The following is a 22,863-nucleotide window of genomic DNA, read 5'->3' on the forward strand; positions in this document are numbered from 1 at the left end:
ACTAGAAAAAGCGAAAACTGCAAAGATCAAGTTAACAGTGTAGTAATTCAGTTGAAAATTTTTAACAAAAATGGGCACCAAGTTGCATTATCTTCAAGCTTAAAAAAAATGACTGCAGATTACACAGGGGAACACTTTTTTTTTTTGTTTTAAATTGTTTTTCAGCGTTGATTTCAATTATGAGGGCAAGTTTTCGGTGTCAAGCAAATTGTAATTTATTGAACATTCTGAAAATACAGTTTTTGATATGCATTTCCTACAATAATTTTTCAAAAGTAACCATATTTGTATTTATTCAGATCTGATGATAGCTTCTTCAAATAGACTGAAATGCCTACATGTTTTTGCAAAACTTGCCTAAAACTCATATTTCAATCTTTAGTTAGATGACAAAAAAACGTGCTCCATTGTGTGCCTTAACTTTAAAGAGAATCTTCTTGACTGAACAAAATAAAATCAAAAAGGTCTGACTTCGTCAGTTCCCATGAATTTGCTAGACCCAAACGACTTCGTAACTAACTGATATTTTTTCCAGCAAGGTATTGACAAGAAAGAAAAAAGACAATAAATTCCGTATTCCAATATTCCCTCTAAAAGCTATTAAAAGCAAAATGTTGATTTCACAAATTTTTTCTGAGCATCAAATAAAGGCAGTAAAAGATTATATATCAAACAGTTTCAAATGGATTGATGGATTTATACGAAGTCACTCGGACTTCAGAAAATTAGATTACTATCGACACAAAACATTTAAGTAGCTTTGAATACATTTCATACCTTATACATTTTTCAGAATCTAAAGTGTTTTATCTGGAACTTGTCGTATAAAGTTTATTTCTAGATTATAATATATATACAACATTTTTCTTAAAATTAACCATCACTTTTCTTTATCAAGCTTTCAATTAAGAAGCTCAGATGTCATCAAAAAGGGATTAGATGACTGTTAAAATAAAGTCAAGATGTATACCAAGAGTACAACTTTTAGCCAAATGCCCAGTCTTACCCTTCACAAGTTCTATTAGGGCATAATCTCAATTTATAATAAAAGTTTTTTTTCACTTTTCTTTAGCAAATTGTTCTTTCAAAATTAGAAGTTTGCGGTGCAGCTCCCGATGCAGATGACTTCATAGAGGATAATAATGTAGCTCTTAATACTTTTCCTAATACCAACAAGATAAAAACGATGCAACCTAGACAACATAGTTTTATCCAGGTAATCTTGTTTGCAACATTCAAATCACTCACAAACCATTACAATTCTTGCAATATCTTTATAACTATGTATAGGATGTGTATTTTGAGATTAGGCCGTTGATACTTTGAGATTAGGCTGTTTTTATAGTACTCTTACTCGAAAGTTTATTCTAGTTTATCGAGTCATCATCGAGACATAGATGACATTCACAGTATACAATAACTCCATGGACTTTGGTTTTGGATTGTGAAGCTGTTTGATATTCTGTTAATTAGAAATTGTTTAACTCTTTTGACTATCACACCAAGGATGTTTCTTAAACATTTATTTTTCATTAACTAATTATATTCTTAATTATAGTCATTTCTGTAACTAACTTTCCTTTTTATAAGAATCATTTGCGATAACATCATTTCTGTAATAAATTTATTTTAAAATCTAATTTTTTTTTTAAAAAAAAATTATTTTTATGATAACTAAAATAGCAAGTTAGTTTTCCATAAATGGTTTTTCAATATTCTGACTTTAATAGATCACTTCAATGAAACAAAACAATTCTATTTTAATTAGCTATAATTAATTTTAAATAGGTTTACACAACTTACATCAAAATAAGCAATGATCTGTTTCATTAAAAGTTGCTTCAAGATTTTCTATGAAATAATCGCGGAACTGAAATAGGAAACTTTTTTTTTTTTAGAAACACATTGTCACGAATATGATATTTTTCTAAATATGCGTGACCCTTTTTTTATTTACAACAATGTTTCTAAGCTCTGATGATAGTCAAAATCAAAATAAAGAACAGCAAAAAAGAAAAATTTGTTGTTTAGAAAAACAGCAAAAAAAGTTTATTTCCACGAAAAACTTTTCCAAAACTTTAATACTTTGTTTTACATATATTTTAATTTTCACCCTTATCTTCTTATCTCAAATATCAAAAATAAATACATTCACAAGCATAAAAAATATTCTTTAGCTATATTATTTTGTTTCCTATATCTCATACTACAGTGGCGGCTCTCAGAAATATAAGGTCACTAATATTTTTTAGCGATTACTTAAAATATTTCTGTGCTTTTTAAAGAGGTTGGAAATAATTTAAGTAATCAAGTTGGCAGTATGTCATTGTACCATCCTATTGGAAAATCCAAATTTACACCATGCAAAAAATGATCTAGCTGTACGTAAAAGCTTATTTTCCAAGGTCTCTTTTCAATTACATGGCTATTTCTTCCTGTATAAATATTTTGAAATCCTATCCTTTTATGAGAAATGTATCCTCATATGCCTATTGAGCTGCCAATGCCTTGTATTTATGGCACATAAAATCTTTCCTTTTATTTCTCTGAAACTAATCTTTTAACCATATACCTTGCTATATGATTAAACACCACAAAATTTGATTCATCACTAAAAATGACCTTAGACCAATCTTCTGCTGACCAGTAAAGTCTTTCCTTACACCAATTATATCTTTTAATTTTAGCCTTAAAAGGTTTTCTGGCAGTAACATAACAATCACAACCTTTTTTATTAAGATACCTTTTAACTGTGCTATAACTAACACTAACGTAACCAGCCTTACAACTAAATTCAGCTGACAGTTCTCGGTAGCTAATTTTAGGATCTTCTTTTTCTTGTTATACTGATTTTCTGTCCATTTTGTTTCTGGTATGCCAAGAATTTATCGATTGAAATATCTCTTGAAACACTGGTTAGAAATTGATTTTATTTTCAAATTTATTTGTAATTTATATTGAATAAAGTGAGTACAATTTTTCAGGCTTCTCATAGAATTAATTTAAGAGTTATTAAATTTAAAATAACTGACCTTATAATTTTGACATTTTTTAATAAGTAGTTAATGGGGTTGCTTTAATTTACCATTAAATTACTGAGAAAGCATAAATAGGACCAATAAGTGTTATATATCATTAGAAAGCTAATTGATTAATTAACTCAGAAATTAAAAAAGTTTTTTAACTACTTATCATTTGAAAAATTAATTAAGAAACAATTAATTAAGCAGTCAAAAAAATTTAACTGACTTTTTAATTTTTAAAAGCCACTATAGCATCTCATAATATTTAAAAATCACTGGTCTTTTTAAAAAATAATTTAGAATAAGAAATGGCACTGGCCGGAAACTTTTGCACGCCAATATAAATTTGCACGCCATATAAATCCAGTATTTCTGAATAAAAAAAATTGTGTATATATCACATTACAAATTTTGCTGATCATGATAAAAAGTTTTCCTCTTTATCACACCTGTTATTTTTTTTAGTAAATTTATTCTTAAATATTTATAAAAACAAAATTTTTTCGCAAAGTTTTGTATTTTTTAACTAAGTTACAGGAAAAAAAAAACTTTTTTCTTAAAAGATAGTTCCTCATTCATAAAACATTATCAAAAATCTGTCATCTGATTCTCATTTATAAAATCACACCACTTATCACTCACAACTTCTCAGTTGTCAAGAAAAAAATTTAGATGAGAGTTCTATTACAAGCTTTCTTATCAACAGGAAATAGAAAGGCAGAAAGTAGACCTCGAAATGCAAATTTGTAATGGAGTAAGAGGCTACATTTTATGTAGACAAAATTTTATTTAAACGAAATTCCGACAAAATTCTATATTTTTATACCAACAAAAATAATTTCAATAAAAAAAGAGAAAAACCATTATTTATTTTAGAAGTTTCAGAAATTTTTTAGAGGCATCAAAATGGAAAAAACGGTTATTCTCTTATACAATTTTTAAAAAATGTGTATTTGAATTATGATCAATCACTAACAATATTCATAATCATACTTGCAAAATAAAATGCTTTACGTTTAGTAAAAAATTTAGCAAAAAGATTACCACTTATATTTGGAAAAGATTCAATTGCAAAAAAATTTTTATAAATATTTCATTAAAATAATAGCAATTATGTTCAATTAAACTATTATCGAAATATAAAAAAAAAAAAATCTTTACACAAAACATAAGTAGCTTACATTTGAACTCACACCACTTCCCATAAAATCCAGTGTTGCATGAGCAAGAAAAACTTCCATTCATAATGCATGCACCATTTTGACATTTCAATAAGCATTCCTGTTTACTATAACTAGGATCTAAAAAACCAAAATAAGAAACAGAACACAAAATTTTTTTTATTGATCTTAAATTTTGAAATGATAAGTTCTAACGCATTGAACCCCCCCCCCCCCCCCACACACACACACATATATATAAACCAACAATTAACAACATATAAACCTTTTGAGCATACAACACTATGCGTTTCAGAACAGGATCGATCATCCCATCCAAGTTGACCAATAGAAGCAGTGCAATTCTCAAGCATGCCACCATCTGGTTTATCTTTACCCCAATTTCGGTAAAATGAGCTATCATTATTATTCCAATACCAATTTCCATTTTGGTTATCTTTTTGTAATCCTAACCACACTGCTGACAAATCAAAAGAATCCAAAAAGAAATCATCACTCTGTTCCACAATTGTTGGCAGAGAGGCATTAAGAGATGAACATTGCAACTGTGCAAACTCATAAGTGTATTCTTTATCAAGAAGAGCATAACATTGATTAGCATGGAAGTAAAAACCATCATCACAAAGTCCTGGAGAACAATTTAAAAGCATATTCAATGTAAAAAAAAAAAAAAAAAAAAAAAAAAAAAAATCAAATGATTAAAGAAAATTTATCATTATGTAACATTAATAACTTAAATGAATAAAATTACAAAGAAAAAAAAACTATTAGATTACATACGAGGAAATACAGCATAGGAGATTATAAAACTGAATGCATTTATCTCAGCTGAAAGATATTTGGAGCAAACTCTAAGATGGGTGTAATTGCTTGACTAAAATTAGCATAAAAAACATTTTATGCATTAAAATAAAAGCAAAGTACTATAAACTTAAAGCAACAAAAATAAGTAACACTATTTGTAAACGAAAATAAATACACACACACCAACACACACATAATTTTAAATAATTTAAAAAGTTAAGTGTTATGATATTGAGTAAATTTAATTTAAGTGCTAATCAAGTTTATGATCAGGTTTTGCAACTTTGAAGTTAAACTTTTACCGCCTTTTTACCAAAAACATTACATCCAGAAAATAAAAGATCTGTTTGCTGAACAAAGTTGCTTAAAGTAGCAACAATAAAAGGTGATACTGTTAATGTTTTTGACATCAGTCTTGCAAACAGAGATACTTTCATAAAAAATGAAGAAGGTAGACATTTTCTAAAATTGCAACAGGACTCAAGATGACCTCTGTTGATGGAAAACTTGATGCTCAAGAAATGAGAATTGCTAAATGCAATCAACAATTCATTAATAAAGTGCCACTGTCAATGGTAATATTTTTTTTTTCACCTATAAAAGCAGATGATCATCAAAATTATGGAGTTGAGGATCACTTTATTTAAAGTGCAAATGAAAATTCTGATATAGAATTTCCTACCAGCAAAGTGCATTCCAGTAAATGCATACTTCAAAGGTTTTAGCAGTATTCAACAGTATATATATAAACATTCATAAATCCACCATGATCCTAGATTCTTCATTAATCAAAATAGACACTTCTGCATCTAATATAATACCTTCTAAAAGCATTATGGACCAACACAAAAAACTCCATCATCAATAAACTGATAAGCTCATAAGGGAAAAATATAAACCATATTAATCAGTTTCATTAGATGCCACTAAAGAAATAACTTAACACATAGAAAGATTACCTATTCTGTTCTCTTCACATATTGTGTCATCTCTAATGGTATTATGAAGCTCCTATGCAGCAATTTATGAAGTATATAGTTTTTTTTACAGTATTTGTATGAATTAAATAGTTTCTCTATCTTGCTGTGTTAATAGTAGAAATAGAAAGTAAAGCTGGTGCACTTCATAAGACATATTGCATGACTAAAGCTATCTATATGTTAATAACACAATTATTGTGCAACACCAATGAAAACAAGTTTTATATTTCAGCATACAAGTTAGAAGGCATTAAGAAGTTTGACTGTTTTATTGTCTTGAACTAAATCCATTCCTAATTTACTAGCAGAAATACTGCTGATGCCCCAGTTGATGATATTTTATTGACTCAGAGGCTTCAGAAATATGATGAGGAAACCAAACAAACATTTGAATTGAAGATGACATAGCAATGTTTAAGGTATTTAAATCTAGAGCTAGGAATTCTTATCATTGTTGGCAGTTAAAGAAGAAACAAAATTAGGAGCAATAATAAAGTTAAAAGAAGGATTACCCATAAACTACTGCTAAAACTTAATTGCAGTATTAGAGATTTTGTTTACAAACTTTTAGCATAACAAATAATTCTTAATAATTAAAATAAGCAATAAACATAATTCATTACTATTAGCTTATCACTGCGAAACTGTTGTTTGCTAACTTATTGTTTAGATATGCTTTTAAAATGTTTAACATAAATTTTTAATAAATGTATAATTTTAATGTATAAAATAAATGTTTATTATTAGGTTAATATTATAAATTATTAGATTGATATTATAAATTATTTGGTTAATATTATAAATTATTTGGTTAATGTTATAAATTATTAAGTTAATATTACAAATTAGTTATATTAGCCAATGTTTGAACTGGATTTTCAGGTAATGCACTTAGAACAGATATCTGAACATTATGTATGATCAATACTGTTTGGAAGTTATTTTTATGAAGTTATAAAACTTTAAAGCCTTTGGGGAACCTCTTAATGTTCTTTAAATGTGTTGAAATTTTTTCACTGTTATAGAGACATAATTAAAAAAGAGAAACTTCAACATTTTCATAAAATATACATACATAGATAAATATACATACGTAGATAAATATACATACATAGATAAATATACATACATAGATAAATAGATACATATATACAAGAAAAATTAAGTCTTTCTAACTCACAAAACATTAGTAAATGAAATGCTCACAAAACATTAGTAAATGAAAAATCTCAACAATGAGAAACCGTCTTTAAGATGAAAGTAATTATATATAGAAGCAGACCTAATTTATAATTAAATAAAACTCACCTCAATCCAAGCAGAGATATCATAATTAGAATAAATTGAAGGAAAGTATGATCCAGGTATATATAAAACACCAGTTATCACTACAGTTGGATTTAATAACATGGGGTAATTATTATTGAAAGATACAATCTAAAAAAATGTTTAATAAAATATTTTTTGGTAAAATGATTATGAAAAATTTTCAAACAAAAAAAATCTTTTTAAAATCTAATCAGATTAAAAAAAAAAAAAAAGAAATTATTTAAAGAAAAAAGAACTTTCAGAAAAAAAATCATATTACTACGATATATTACTACATGCCTTGCAAGATGAATCACTTGATTGAAAGTCATTGTAAGTAGAAAATCCAATTTGACCAGTTTCTGGAGTCAACATAGGAACTGGTTTATAAATTGCTAACCAGTGCTGAAAAATGTCAGAAAACATAAATATATACTGTTTACTATGAAGATATTTTTATATATTGAAAATGAAAAAAATATAGGATAATTTTAGCGAGACATTACAAACAAGACTGAAAACATTTTCAATTGTATGTCCATTGTTTTTGGATTGTAATTTTCTATTTATTTCAAACACAGAAGAAATAATGGTAAAACATAATTTCAGCTATTGTTTTTGTTAGAGACATTAAGGACGCTCTTAAAATTGTTATAAAACAATTATGAATAGGAAAAAGCAAACACAGAGTTATTTTTATCAGCTATTAACTTTACTTGCATAAATGATATTGACAATGAGTAAATTTTCTACAACAAAAAGAAACACAATAGAAACAAAAGCCAATAATGGTCGAAAATATGCAGTTTTGCTAGTTCTGTTTGCAATGGGAGAAAATGTATGCTGTGAATAGTTTTCTACAACAGTTTTCTGCTATGAATAGTTTTCTACAACAAGTTTAATGAAATGTTCAAAAAAAAAAAAAAAAAAACATGAAAGTTGTAAATGATAACAGAGAACAAAAACAAGAATAAATGATGTCCATATCATCTGCAGCAAGTAAGTTGTAAATGACACTGGAGATAGATATCATTAAAGACTTAAAAAATGGTTTCATGAAACTCTTTTTGAAAGCAATTTTTCTTTAGCTTTAAAAGTTAAGTTGTTAAACATGCTGACTAACAATTAATGATACATAAATAATAATTGTTAACATCCACTTTGAACAATCATTGTTAACAACTTACAACTTTGATGCCTTCATGACGACCAACAAAATTTTGGAGCTCACGCATGCACACTCTTTTTGCATTTGTATTCCAAGTAATTCCTTCTAACCATACTGTAACAGTATCAGCAAAATCATTTAAATTACTATGACTCACAGAAAGAAATATATTTTGATCTGCAGAGATGTAGTGCTATAATTGCAAAGAAATATTTACTTCTAAAAAATTAGTTACTTATAAAAACTTGTTATAACAACATACTAAAGTACTTAATTCACATTTTGTACTTTTATTTATTTCCATTTACAGGGTGCAACATATGTATTTCCCCATTAATAGTTTATTATAAAATATACGTCTAACATAAAATAACACATACTTTGATATTTTAACTAAACACATTTTTAAAATACAAAATGCTCTCCTTTTGCTGTATCAGAAATATCACACTTTTTTACCACCTTCTTCGTGTTTCTTTTTGGATTTTTCTGCACTCTTCCTAATGATCTGGATATTCCTAGAACTGGATTGGATAAAGATTCTTGGAATTGGATTGCATAAAGTTGATTTATTCCTGATACCTTTTCCATACATTGAAAACTCTTTATCATTACTCATCTACCTGTTTCATAATGTCCTGATTACTTAAACCAGCCATTTTCAAAACAAAGATCTCAAATCAAAAAATACATTTTGTTTCAGCTGACACAATCAAATTTAAAAAATAAAAACTAAAGTTATAGGATAACAAAAAGTTTAATGTACAAAAATATAGGATTTATATGGGGCATGATGCTCAAGTTAAGCATATGTTCTTATCTGCTAATTATTTATATTTATGCAATTGGTAAATATGTCACACCCTGTTTTTTAGGTTTGTTTAACTCATATCTAAACATTATTTAGTTTAATTTTTACTAAAACTATAGTTGAGAAAAATATGAGAATATGGAGAAACAAGAAAAATAAGTAAAACATACACTCAATGATATTGTAACACATATACTGCCAGAATACCATACTGGCATTTCCACAATGCCCCCTTCCATATATTCTGGCATAAGCCAACTTTCTTGAAAAGCAACCCAATGTACAGTTAGATCATTGACATTCTCAAAAAATTTACGACCAGTAGTTAAAATGCAAGCATCAAAACCACTAATGCTTACATTCTTGCTCCATACTACTGATGCATCTGATTGGCTATGATTAAATGGAGAGTTTCTAGATGCTGATAAAATGACCTAGATAAGAATAATGAACTTTCTCTTGCACTGAGATTTTTACACACATATAATTCAAACCCAGTTGTTAGAAATATAAAAATCAAGACTAATGAATATACATAGTATACTAATGACTTACCTTATTAATAGACCAACTTAACTATTTGGTTTAAATATTAGCATATTGTCATGGTCATAACACTACATCATTTTTTGGGGATTTTTCAGTTAGTAATAGCATATGGTTGCATGGTTACAATTAAGACTGTATGTACAAAGGATTGTATGGATAAAGCATTTTGGAAAGTCCAGACAAAGCAAAAGATGATGAAGAAATACAATGGATTGCTGCTAAAAGGTGCTACCTAAAAATGCTGGGAAGTTAGCCATTTTGATATCATTAATCAAATAAATTACCATCTGAAACATTTTTTTAAGATTTCCAAAACCAGGTAAAATTGAAGAATGGATGAAAGATTAAAGAATGGATGAAAGCCTAGAAAAAAGAAACTGGATCCTGTTCAATTACAAATAGAAAGCGTTTCTCTTTCTTATCATAGACTTTATACATGATTTTACTAAAGGCAGTGGAAGTCAAGTTAAAAATAACATTTGTAGTAAGCTTGGATATCCTGATGTAGTTTCTTAAGTCTTAGATAATTATCCATAAAACTAGGAACCAATCTACTCAAACCATTTATGAAATCTAGCTGCATAAATTGAAAGTGTTATTTTTAAAAAAAGTGTGTTGACAACAACAATTCTTGAAAATTTTCATTTTACACCTTTATTTCACTTTCCAGATTCTGACGTACAGTTTTAACAAAAAGCCTTGTTCAGTGACATAATCACTTAAATACAAAAGAAGTGCAGTAAATTAAGAGCATCTGTTAACTTTGCTAGCTCTCCAATTACATAGAGTATATTTAATATAATTAATAGCATTGCTAATAGCCAATATGAATTAAATAAAAAAGATTTTTGGTTAAATTTTTCCTTTCTGTTATTCAAAAACTTGTGTTCTTACAGGAGTGGGCCACTGACTTAGGGATGTTTGTGGTTAAGATAGGGGTGTCACCATTGAACTCAGGGAGTGAAGTTACCACTATGTGAAAAATTTCACCTCATTTGAACCAATCCCCATAGAGTTGCCACATTCTACCTTCACCTCCTAGTCAGGGGGTTAAGAAATGAACAGAGGGGTTAGAACTTGGTTCTGACCATTAGCACCTTGAACATTGAGTCCAGGGTGGTTAGAACCTGGTCTAAAACCTCCCTTGGGTGAAAATACCTTCAATTACATAACTTGGTGCAGATTGGTCAACAATCATGGATTTGCATAGAGAAAAAATAAACAGATAAACATTCATTTTTATAGTATAGATTATGATTTTGTTTGCCATAGGTAAAAAAAGTATGGCATTGAAATGTATATTCACACATTCTTCTGTGAATTGGTGAAATTGCCTTAATCATGAACCTGTTAGAAAACAGTTTTTTGTCACAAAAAAACTGTTTTCTAACAGGTTTATGAAAATTAGGCAAATTTATTTTTGAAATAATGCTAATGCTACTTTTTTAGACGCCTAAAATAAGAAAAAATGTTTTAATTGTGTTATGACAGTGACAATATACAATACTCCGGGTAATGTTCTTTTTTTTTTTTAAAAAAAAAAAAAAAAAAATGCCTAAAAATTATTCACCACCCACAATTTGGACAGAAAATATTTTCCTCAAATAACTGAAAAAACTAAGATAAAAAAAAAAACGAGATGAAAAATTCACCAACCTGCAAGGGGTTGTATTTGTAAAAAACCTTTTCATTTAGTGGCACATATTTACAAATGACTGCTGAGAAAGCATTTTGATAAATATCAACTGGATCTATTTTGACTCTTCCAGTAAGATAGGGGTACCCTAAAATTTAGGAATTTAAAGTAAATTATTTGAATAGGATTTAAATTTTAGGCGATAAAAGAAATAAAAACAAAATAACCTTTGCAGGATCCTTTGTATGCAACAACTGGCCAACTTGAACTGTTAACATTTCTCAAACAGTAATACATCTGCATTTCACATTCACTCCTATAATTTTTAAAATCAGAACCACAAACTGCATCATTGAGGGGACAACTTTGTACACATACACAATATGGTTTTGAATTGTAATCAAGTTTACATTCCATTCCTTTTTCACAATGGAATGTTAAACAAGCATCCTTATTGCCAGCAACAAGGTAGTGGACTTTTATTGAAAAAGGATTTTTATTTCTGTATGGTGAACTTTTGGTGCAAATTGTAGCATATGAGTTGTTAATGCTGTGGACCCATGCAATTGTATTGGCAATGTTTAAGACTGAATCATTTATGAAAATAGAGGTATTGGATGTTACTACTTCAGGTGTAACAAAAACCATAGGAATCTTAGAATATTGATAAACAAAGTATAATTTTTCACATCTGTGATATTTTGTGTTATTCGTTATTTCAGAGAAGTTCAAACTACTTGCTTCAGTTATATTTCCAAATGATTTAGCAACAGCCATAAAATGTATCCAAATTGATTTTAATCCAGAGAAACTAAATTGCTCCTCATAACACACACCAAAACCATCAGTAGTCACATTATATAACCACAAAAGTGGAAAAAGATGTTGATATTGATTTACAGCTGGTGAATATGCACTTAAAGTTACCACTGGTGAGTTAGACATATTTTGCTCAAAAAATTTATACAAACAGTTCTTATGTAAGTAGGCAGTTGCTTCAAATTTACCGAGCTGAACTTCAGTCAAATTTTGAGAACTACTCTCAACACTCATCAATAACAGGTCATTGGTTGGAGCATAATTAGAATTTGCAACAAAAGTTGCAACAATAACCCAATAAGAGCTCATGTAATATGCAAAAGAGTTTGAGGGGTATTCTCCAGAAACAACACGACAAAAAGATGTAATTGAATTTCTGATATCATAATTAACATAACTTGCCTGAAACAAACTTCCAATGCTTGATATTTTGGAAAGTGATATTACTCCATTATCTTTAAAAAAAAAAAAAAAAAAAAAAAAAAATTGTTTTACAGAGAAAAAGTAGTTTAGAATTTGAAACTTAAAATTTTAAAAGTTAATTGCATATCATTGTACAATCATAATTATAATTGTAAGCTACAAAAATGAAAAGCAATAAATTTTAAAACCTTAATTTTCATTCATTACCAGATTATAACAGTAAAATACCAGATTATAACAGTAAAATACCAGATTACAACAGTAAAATACCAGATTATAACAGTAAAATTTGAGATAAAGTTATTTTAAATTAATTTGATTTTTTTCCATTTTATGTTAGGAGGAACCAAATTTTAAAATAGTTTTGATTTAACAATATAAAACTGATTAAAAATAAAAAGATTATGCATAATTATCACAATCAGCCTAATACTGAATTTTGCAATTTTTATGCAATTTTTATCGTATTGTCTTTAAAAACTTGCAGAGAAATAACTTTATTTTAAAAAATATTTAAAATAACTCAAACATGGAATAGCCAACTTTGATTTCAATACTATATTTAAGCAATAAACTAACTTAACAAATAAATTCAAAAAACATTTAAAAGCAAACCTATAGTTGGTGAAGAAGTGGTAATAGCAGATGTAGTGCTTGGTCGGTTGGTTGTGGACTGGACTGTGGAAATTATTGGAGGGCTTATTGTTGTTTGAAAACAGGTAGTTAGTTTCAGCACAACCACACCTAACTGTACCAAATCATTTGAAGAATATGGTAGAGTTAAAAAAGAACAAGAAGAGGTTCCAACTGATCCAGAGGAATCAAGTCTTTTATAGTAAAGAATAGCATAGGATTCCTTATTATTTGATGCTATGATTGCTTGGAAAGTGTGGAGCTAAATCACATTTTTAAAAAATTAGATTAAATGTACACATAACTTCTGTATTGTCACAAAGAGATTTCTCTCTTGCTAACCTACCCTGCATTAATTTTAAGTACATGCATTCCATTAAGTGCTGAAAATTTGAAATTCAGTGAAAGTTTACTTACTCCATATGCAAAGGGCAAAATTTTAAAATGTAAATGCATTTTAAAAATATGCTATTAGAGCTTCCTAATCACAAATTATGGTGAGCATACTTTATTGCATTGATATTGTGAATAAGTTTTACAAATACATTGTTTAATCAAGTAAATAACTTCTCTAAAAAAATTTGTAGCATGTGAGAATTAAAAACAAAAATTGTTGTAAATTTTAATCTTTTCGATCAACATAAATTATGTAAATGAGGATGAAAAATTGTTTAGTAACTATGAATGTTAATAAATTGTGTCCCAAAAGTCATTACTTGATTTATTTTGCTTATAGCTTCTAAACTTTTTCTGCATTTTATTTTCAAATAGTTGAAGAATAACTCAAAAAATTTTAAAACAAATAATTACACTCGATGACAATGTACCACAACATTGTTGATATAAGCAAAAAATAATAATTCAATTATTATAACACAATGTGAATTTTGACAATTCTTGGGACAAAACCCTCCTTTACCAACAATAATTTAAACAGTACAAAATAATGACCAAATTGATTGTTGGTCCATATTTTCTGAAGATAACAGAGGTATTGCAGTTTCAGCCAACAGCGCACACTATAGACAATGTGGTATTAGTTGGCCAACTTGGCACCCAATTTTCTGTGGCTATCTGAAGCTACCATATTTATAAACATACTTGCTTTAAATAAGAATGAAATATAATTATAATTCATAAGTATAAATGAACAAGCTAGCAACTTTATATCAGTTAAAACAAAACATTAGAGCCACAACATCACAGGATTTGCAGCAATCTGTTATGGAGAACACAATAAAAAGACCCCAAATTTGTGAGCACATAAATAGGGCCCATTAATTAGACATAATTATCAAAATGTAAAAATATTATAAGAAATAAATTTTCATTTAGTGTTAACTCTTTGGATATTAGTATATGCAATAAAAAGTTATAATCAGATGATTTCCGGTACTACATGTTATTTTAAAAAAATTTAAGAAAAACTGAAATAATGGTTATAAAACTCTTGGGAATTTATCTAATAAATTTAATTTCTGTAAATATTTCAGAAAGTATTATCAAAAAGAACAACAATATTATACCAAATATGAATTTGAATATCGTGGAACCAAATTCCAAGTTACAATAACCAAATGCGAGGCAAGAAAATCATTTCTATATGTCTTTTCAACTTCTAATGATACAGTTTGTATAAGATTAGGATCAATCGATTCCCTGTAGAAAATGTTGCCATATGTTCTTGTATCTAGATCTGCACTAAAAACATTTAAAGTGGATGAAGACCCAATGATACTTGTGAAAGTGATGTAACCATTAACACCTATCTAAAAACAATAGCAAAAAAAATCCAGCAAACAAAATTGCATAACACATCAGGACTGGCCAAGGCATAAAAAAACTAAGCAGCAGTTTAGCACCCCAATCAATTTTTTTTAAACAATAAATCTGTAGAAAATATTCAAAAGATCAACATAATATAATTAAGTTTTGGTTTTTATTTATTTCACAATTCAAGTTATTTTGAATGATAAACTACTTAACATTAGTGAACTAAAAAAAATATTTACTCATCAACAAGAGTCTTTTGTGTCTTGCAGTGTTTACACCCTTAAATTGACAGTTACAGATATGGCTAAAGCAACAATAGATGTTTGACCTTGTTGACTGAACCCTCAAGAGACACTGGGAGCCAGATTTAAAGAGTTGAAAGTATTAGTCTATCTTTCCTAACATGCTTTTTATGTATCTCTCACAAAAGGAGGTGCTAGTTTTACCTAAGTCTTTGAGTATCTTTTCAGTAAAGAACTTTTCTAAGTTCAAATTGATCAAAAAACTTACATGCGATCATGAACACCCCAAGAAAGACTGACTAGATTAGCTGTTATTGGTATTAAGAAATAAGTAGGCTAAGCAATTCCGTATAATGGTGCTATTAGTGGTTTTGCTTCCAAAAAAGGTAAGATTTTGAGGATATTTACACTGTATTGAGACAGAGAAATAATCACATTTCAACAGGTTTAATTAGTAACTATCATTGTTGAGCCCATTCTGTTAATATCTCTGATTTCTCAGCTTTGTCATGTTTTTAGTTTTCTAAAGTTTTAGAGTAAAAATTAAATGTTTTTAAAACAAAAATCTAAATGCAACCAAATAAACTATTAATGTTTGTCTATCTCAGTTTTATTTAGCAGTTGAAGATTGCACGTTTAATGCATATTTGCAAATAATTTATTATGTTTTGTAAAAGTTATTTTTATTTAAGCATCTGTTTTTTATAAACTATTTATCTTGTGTTAATATATAACCTCACTGTATTAGTTTATATGCAACATTGCAGCATGAAATTTAAACAATAGGAAAATATGAAATATTTAATTTGTATTCAAAAATTATATATATATATATATATATATATATATATATATATATATATATATATATATATATATATATATATTGTAAGTGTAAAAACATACAAACATATTTTTAGTTCTGGTATAATCCCAAGCAAATGGGATAAATGATGATAAAAAGATATTATCTCCACCATCATCACTACGAGATAATAGATTGTCCAAAGGAAGACCAAATGGTACAAAAGGTATGTTAAAAGTAGGTATTGGATCCACATCACATGTATAATTGCTATCACATTGAACTTATAAAAAAAACAAAAACAATTTTCAGCCAAAAATTCAATTAGTGTAAAAAGGTTAAATCAGTAACTATTGCACTTTATAAATTCTTTACATAGGTTTAAAGCATACTAAAATCTTAAACACAACATTACAGAGGTTTTATATTTCCAAAATAATATAATCCAAAACAGTAAGAATCCTCTGAATCATAATATTTTAAAAGAAATAAAAAAATAGGTTAATACCTCCCATTTCACTCTTAAACATCCCTATCTTGAATGGGGTACTTTTAGCTTCTTTATACCATGTTGTAACTTTTGTACTTATACTTGTCCTCATGATTGATGAAATGTAACCATTATTTGAACCCCAAAATAAGGTTTTATTAAAATAGAACATACTCCATGGATAATAACTAGTTATAAATGCAATAAACTGCCTGCAACTACCATCAAAATTTGAACATTCAATTCTGCAATAATAACAACAACAAAAAATAACTTTTTCAGCTTAGAATAAAGAGACATAACTATATACTTTATTCTTAATAACTTTATTACTTTACTTAAAACCCAGCTGCATTTTGAGATATGTTGCTATAGATTATACTTACAACTATGAAATTATTTTTAAAAAAAGATGGGGAGAAAAAAATAAATAAAACTTAATATTAATACTTTTCTGGCATTGCATCAGCCCAGTATAGCTTCTTGCCAATACGATCAATTGCTAAAGCACTCGGATACTTAAGATTTTGAACAATGACATTCAGTGAGTAATTACTCATTCCAATTCTTGCAATATAACCATTTTCTCCGTAAAATGCTACATACAATGACCTAAAAGTAAGTATAGATTTATAGGTTTTCAGTAATAAAAGTTATCTACTAATTAGCAATAAAATAAGCAACAAACTAGAGACTTCTTTTCCTGTCAGCAGTCATAGTTTCATTGCATATTGTTTATTTTTATTGACTTACCAAATCCAACAGACTTCTGTTAATTGTTTGGTTAAATTTAGAAATCAAAAGGAAAAATAAGTTAAAAATTTGAGTGATTTAACAAGAAAATCAAACATAACTATCATAAAAAAAGAAAAAAAATAAATTTTAAATTACCTTGCACAGTTTTCAAAGAGCATTGCTCTAGGTTGAACATTTGTTGGGTTAGACACAACCAAAATAGGTGCTAATTCAAATTCCATTTTCATGTTGAGAAAATAAATCCCCTCAGTTTTAAGAGAATAAAACAGATAATTTCTAATCCAATCAAAAGTCATCACATCAACAAAGCCAACAACTAAAAATCAACTACAAATTTTTAAAAATTCAAAGTTTAGTGGCATTTAAAAAACATCCACAACATAGATATTCATAACAAAGACAAAAACATCCATAAGTAAATTAAAGCAAAATCCATTTTGCATTCAGAAAGAGATAATAGCAACGCATCATTAAGATAAATTTTTAGCAAAAAAAAGAGGAGTTTGTAGCAAAAAGATTTTGATAAATATAGTTGATTGAAACCAGTCTGATTTCAACCATATTTATCATAGTTTATGTAAAACATTAAAGTTTAGACAATTAAATTTACTTTTTTTTAAAAAAAAGACTTTCTAGTTTAACAACATTAGATTGCAGTTAGTTAAACTATGCAATATGTCAGTATGAATAAATAACAGAATGATTAATACAATTTTTAGAGATGTTAAACAGCAATGGGAAACAAGTTGTTTTCATCAATAATCTAAACCGAAAATTATGAAATGAAAATAGAAGAGAATACTTCTGGTGATAATAAAACTTTTAACTAGAACTAGACTGCATTCCTGATGATAGAGACGATAATCTACAGATATTTAGCCTAAAAGATTTCAATAATCTACACTATACACCATTAAATCTACACTAACTTTTGAAAATGGTAGATCATAAAAACAAGTAAACAAATAAAAATTTTGACAAAATAATTTGTTTCATGTAATTTTTCCATAAATTTCAAATAAATCTGTGAACCATTGACCTTGATCACAGTCTTAATTCTGAGCCTGAACCTCTTACATATCCTTAGGACATACTCCTTAGTATTGCGCTTCTTGATGACAGAGGACTTTAGAACTACAATACTGTTGTGGAAAGATTTACAAGTTTTTGATTCATCATGTAGTCCAGAGGTTTTAAATCTGGGGAGCTCGGTAGCCATAAAACTTTCTCCCAAAAACTTTTCTCTGGTATACTTTCTCTGAGCCATTCCTGTATTTTTCAGGCTGTATGGGGTGGAGCCCCATCCTTCTGATTCAAATATTTGGAATCAGGGTTAATGTTAGAGGTGATCTATGGCCATACATGGTCTTCCAAGCTTTAAATGTGCATCCAAAAAATGGAAGGCATCTTCAACACTGTTTTTTTAGCCATTCCAAATCTTGCTATAATGTTCTTGGGGCATAACAGCCAATAGATGAAGGTTGATGATGATCTTTTTTTGCCAGTTATTGTAAAAAAAATCAAATTTTTCATTTTATTGCTTGGATACATAGGAACCAAAGCTTCCAAAACCATAAATTAAAACAATGGTTCCTGTGAAAAAAATAAAAAAAGGCACAATATTTCTGGGGATTTCAAGGGCATATACTGTAATAAGAGACTTGACTTTATAAAAAGATAAAGCTGAATTTTTTGCTTCTCAGCTGATGGATATACACTTACTATAGAATGTCCTAGTATGTAGTTACTAAAAACAAAATCTGGATCTAGTCACATTCCTCAAAACTGATGCCCATTTTTCTACTGGAATGATATTGAGGCTTGTTTCACAGGTCTATGAAGTGTTAGAGCGGCACTTGTTCATTGAATAATCAACCAGAAGTTTAAAAGCAGTTCTGCTGCACAATAACACTTCAAAGCCATGTACTCCATTAAAAATCAGTAATTTCCAAAAAACAAAAACAAAAAGTTTGTCAGGGTTGCCAGAAAACTTTTTCTATAAAAAAATTTTTATTTCAAAAACAAACTTTTATTTTTTTTGGTTAAGTAATTATAAATTACTTAACTCTTTAATTGATGAAAAAAAAAAAAAACAACTGAAAAGCCAACTTAAAAACTTTTCAAAAGAACTGAAAACTAAAGTTTTCTTCACAATCATGGCTTATTACAAAACTTTAAATCGTGCTTTAAAATATCAATATGACTTATTTAAATCTTGGAAGAATAACTTAAAAAAAATATTTTAATACAATGAAATACTTATAGAGTAAATATTTAATAAATTGGATTGATGTCATTAGCAACAAGAAAAATAACAATAATAGAAAATGGTAGACCTGTATACAGAAGTCTTTTGTTTCCGCCATTTATATTCATTGCACCGATTTTTGAGATTTCTTTTGAATTTTCAGAGAAATATAACAAATTTTTATCAAAATCATGATCCATAGCAACAATATTATTTTCATCAAACCCACTTAGGTTTTTATGGTAATTTTCATTATCTCTCCATTCCTCTACACTGTTGAACATAGTGGCATAGTAAAATGATTGGTCATTGAAACATGAGGCATTGTCAGCTTTTAAATAACCATAGGAGCAAGAACACCTAAGTATGATAAAAAAATTCTCACAGTATAGAAAAAGTTTCAAATCTTTCATCATATAGTTTTATCACATAAGTATTGTAAAAAAATTTATGAAAACAACCAGCATTGTTGATATTTTTACTTATGACATTTTTATGATTTGATAGTATTATAAGAATAAAAAGCTATTCTCTTACTTTACACCACCTTCAACATCATTACAAATATCCTCACACCCACCATTATTTATTTGGCACAAATTAGCTGGAAGAATTTTTAAAATATTACAGGAAAAAATACAAAAGGTTTGAAATCAGATCAAATTTAAATATCATATATAAAAAAAAAGCTTAAAATTTAAAAACAGGTCTTACAAGCAGGACTTATAAATTACAAGCAGGACTTATAAATTACAAGGAGGACTTACAGCATTGAACAAGAACACTTTCTAGACAATCTGAGCATGTAGCAATCAGTCTATTAAATCCTGAAAGTTAAGTTATGCTTATCAAAACACAATTATGAAAAACTCTGGGATAAAAAGTGGACTAATCAAATACAGATAACATTTTATTTATGCTGACACAAGCTACAAACAACTTTTGCACGCATTAAGTCACCCACTCATCAATTAAATTTTTACTTTTATAAATTGATTATAAGGAAAAGCACCGAAAATACATAAATTCAACTGCATTTGTTTGAAAGTTTTTCACAAAATATTTTTTTAAGCCTTTTAACAAGAAGAATGAACACAAGCCAATTGTCAGTTTTAAATCAAATAAACGAAACTTTCAAAATATATAGACATTCTTAGATCTCTATTTACCTCTGTCCCAGAAGCACTGATAATTGCTTGATGTTGTTAGGCCAGCAACATACACTCCTTTTCTATTGATATTTGATTGACATTTTAGTTGATTTAGAGCTACTGAATCTCCAAACAATGCGACTTCACATCTATAGCTTGCATCTACATAATAACCTACCTGAAACAAAAGTGATTCACTCAAATAATGTCACTTAAATAGAAATCTACTTTTACTACATAGTCATTAAAAGTTAAGAAAAAAACTACATAAGTACAAGTAATATTAAAATAAAAAGAAATACACTAAATAACATAATATTGTAAAAACCATCATTTATATATATATTTTTGTGTAAGTAATAATCAAATAAACAAAAACATTTTCACTAAATAAAAGTTAAATTAAAACCAAAGAAAAATTTTTATATAATTTTCATTTATAATGAGATTTTCACATTCAATTAAAATAGGTAAAATAAAATTAACATTTTTTCCAAACCACAGTGGGGGGGGGGGGGGGGGGGGAATATAAGAAAGTAAAAAAATGTTCTTAATCTATCAGAAACTTGTAGGAAACTCTCTGCTTAAATATGTTAGTTGACATAGAGAAGAATTTATCATAGTTTCTCAAATTCATGTTCATGTGTCCGATACTTGTTTCACTCATTTTTAGTGTGCAAAATAAAGAAAACTAAAATAGAGCGAAATTTAAGCAAAGCAAAAGCATAAATTTGGTGCAAATTACACTTTTACTATACAGCTATAGCGCTTAACATTAAAAATCCAGTATTATAAGTAAATATATATTGTTATAAATATCAGTATTATAAATGGCAGGAAAATTAATCTAACTGAAAAATAGTTAGGTCTGAATATTCATAAACCTTGATAACCATGCAAAATGCACAGCAGCTATGTAGTTCCCTAATAACCTAATAGTAAAACTGCTTTCACCATTAGATCTCAAGAAGTTAAGTTAGTATAGGTGATAATTAAACCTGAAATACTGTTAAGTATGTCCAAGTACAGCGGTTCAGGCCCACTGCTTAATCACCTTATTGAATAAGTTTAAAAAATAAGACATTTTATTGTATCCTTAATGAAGAAAAGTGACAAAATAGATGCATTTTGCATGTATTTAGTATTCAAACAGTTAAATTAAGTCAAGGCTAAAAATATAATCAAATCTGACAAATACATCTTTCAGGACAAACTTAATAAAAATAAAAAAGTGGTATTCATTAGTGCATTTGTATCAGGTAAATGTTGGGATGAAAAAAATGAACTATTTGGTTAAAAAAAAAAAGTTTTTTAAAAGAAATTTCATCTTGCGCTTTTAAGTAGTACCAAGAAACTGACAGGAGAAAAATAAAACAACTTCAAGATTAAATTTATTTGTTGCTTTATTTGAACAAATTTTTAAATGTTGACTCTTTTCAACAGATAAGAAATATACCTTTGGACTCATGGAACCATTACCAACTAGATAATTTGTTTCATCATATCCAAAAATGACATAAGATTGGTCACCATTTGAAGTAAGAATAACTTGAAAAGTGTTTTCCAACTAAAATAATAGTGTACAATCATTTATATATGAAAGGAAATAGTTTTCTAAATTGTAAAAAAAAATTTTTTCCAATTTATGAAATATACACCTTTAAATATTATATAGTTAAAAAGTATATGATTTTATAACATAAATTTAAAAATTCGGATTATTTTCAATTGATTCAGTTAACATTGAGTATTATGAAAAAATTGATAATTATAAAAAATGTTTATGAATAATTCTGGAAATATTAACAAATTTATGGCAGTGAGAAAAGAGAATAGAGAATCAACAGAAGTTTTTCAAAAACTAACTCATTTAAAAAATTCTGAAATCTTATAAAATGCAAAGTATTTATTGGACTTTTAATGAAAACTTTATTTAAAAATATCAATTATATAATTAAATAGAAAATATTAGAAATGCTTGACAATCAAAATTTCAAAGAACAATTCTCTAATAAATAATCCCCTAATAGAGTTTTAGGATAGTGATTAAACCTTTAAAAGTG

At 27.7% G+C, this 22,863-nt stretch overlaps 1 protein-coding gene across 1 annotated transcript in view; it reads right to left on the minus strand.

The window, feature by feature from the left end:
- The window catches only part of LOC145185030 (uncharacterized), an 81,391-nt gene that overhangs the window by 707 nt on the left and 57,821 nt on the right, over positions 1-22,863 (minus strand). Inside the window, exons 36-55 of the mRNA XM_090094359.1 lie at positions 22,257-22,367; positions 20,819-20,978; positions 20,417-20,476; positions 20,187-20,253; positions 19,738-20,009; positions 17,537-17,717; positions 17,096-17,257; positions 16,664-16,890; positions 16,257-16,438; positions 14,862-15,104; positions 13,318-13,597; positions 11,688-12,734; positions 11,481-11,608; positions 9,446-9,709; positions 8,484-8,657; positions 7,597-7,701; positions 7,297-7,425; positions 4,985-5,078; positions 4,470-4,832; positions 4,205-4,324 (exon numbers count right to left, since the gene is read on the minus strand). Of these exons, the coding sequence (XP_089950485.1) occupies positions 4,205-4,324; positions 4,470-4,832; positions 4,985-5,078; positions 7,297-7,425; positions 7,597-7,701; positions 8,484-8,657; positions 9,446-9,709; positions 11,481-11,608; positions 11,688-12,734; positions 13,318-13,597; positions 14,862-15,104; positions 16,257-16,438; positions 16,664-16,890; positions 17,096-17,257; positions 17,537-17,717; positions 19,738-20,009; positions 20,187-20,253; positions 20,417-20,476; positions 20,819-20,978; positions 22,257-22,367 (4,369 nt within the window). The remainder of the gene's footprint in view (positions 1-4,204; positions 4,325-4,469; positions 4,833-4,984; positions 5,079-7,296; positions 7,426-7,596; positions 7,702-8,483; positions 8,658-9,445; positions 9,710-11,480; positions 11,609-11,687; positions 12,735-13,317; positions 13,598-14,861; positions 15,105-16,256; positions 16,439-16,663; positions 16,891-17,095; positions 17,258-17,536; positions 17,718-19,737; positions 20,010-20,186; positions 20,254-20,416; positions 20,477-20,818; positions 20,979-22,256; positions 22,368-22,863) is intronic.

Source organism: Hydra viridissima, unplaced genomic scaffold (genome assembly GCF_058129835.1).
Source record: "Hydra viridissima isolate aposymbiotic clone 2 unplaced genomic scaffold, HvirCarnegie_v1 scaffold_7, whole genome shotgun sequence".
Classification (NCBI taxonomy): Eukaryota; Metazoa; Cnidaria; class Hydrozoa; order Anthoathecata; family Hydridae; genus Hydra; species Hydra viridissima.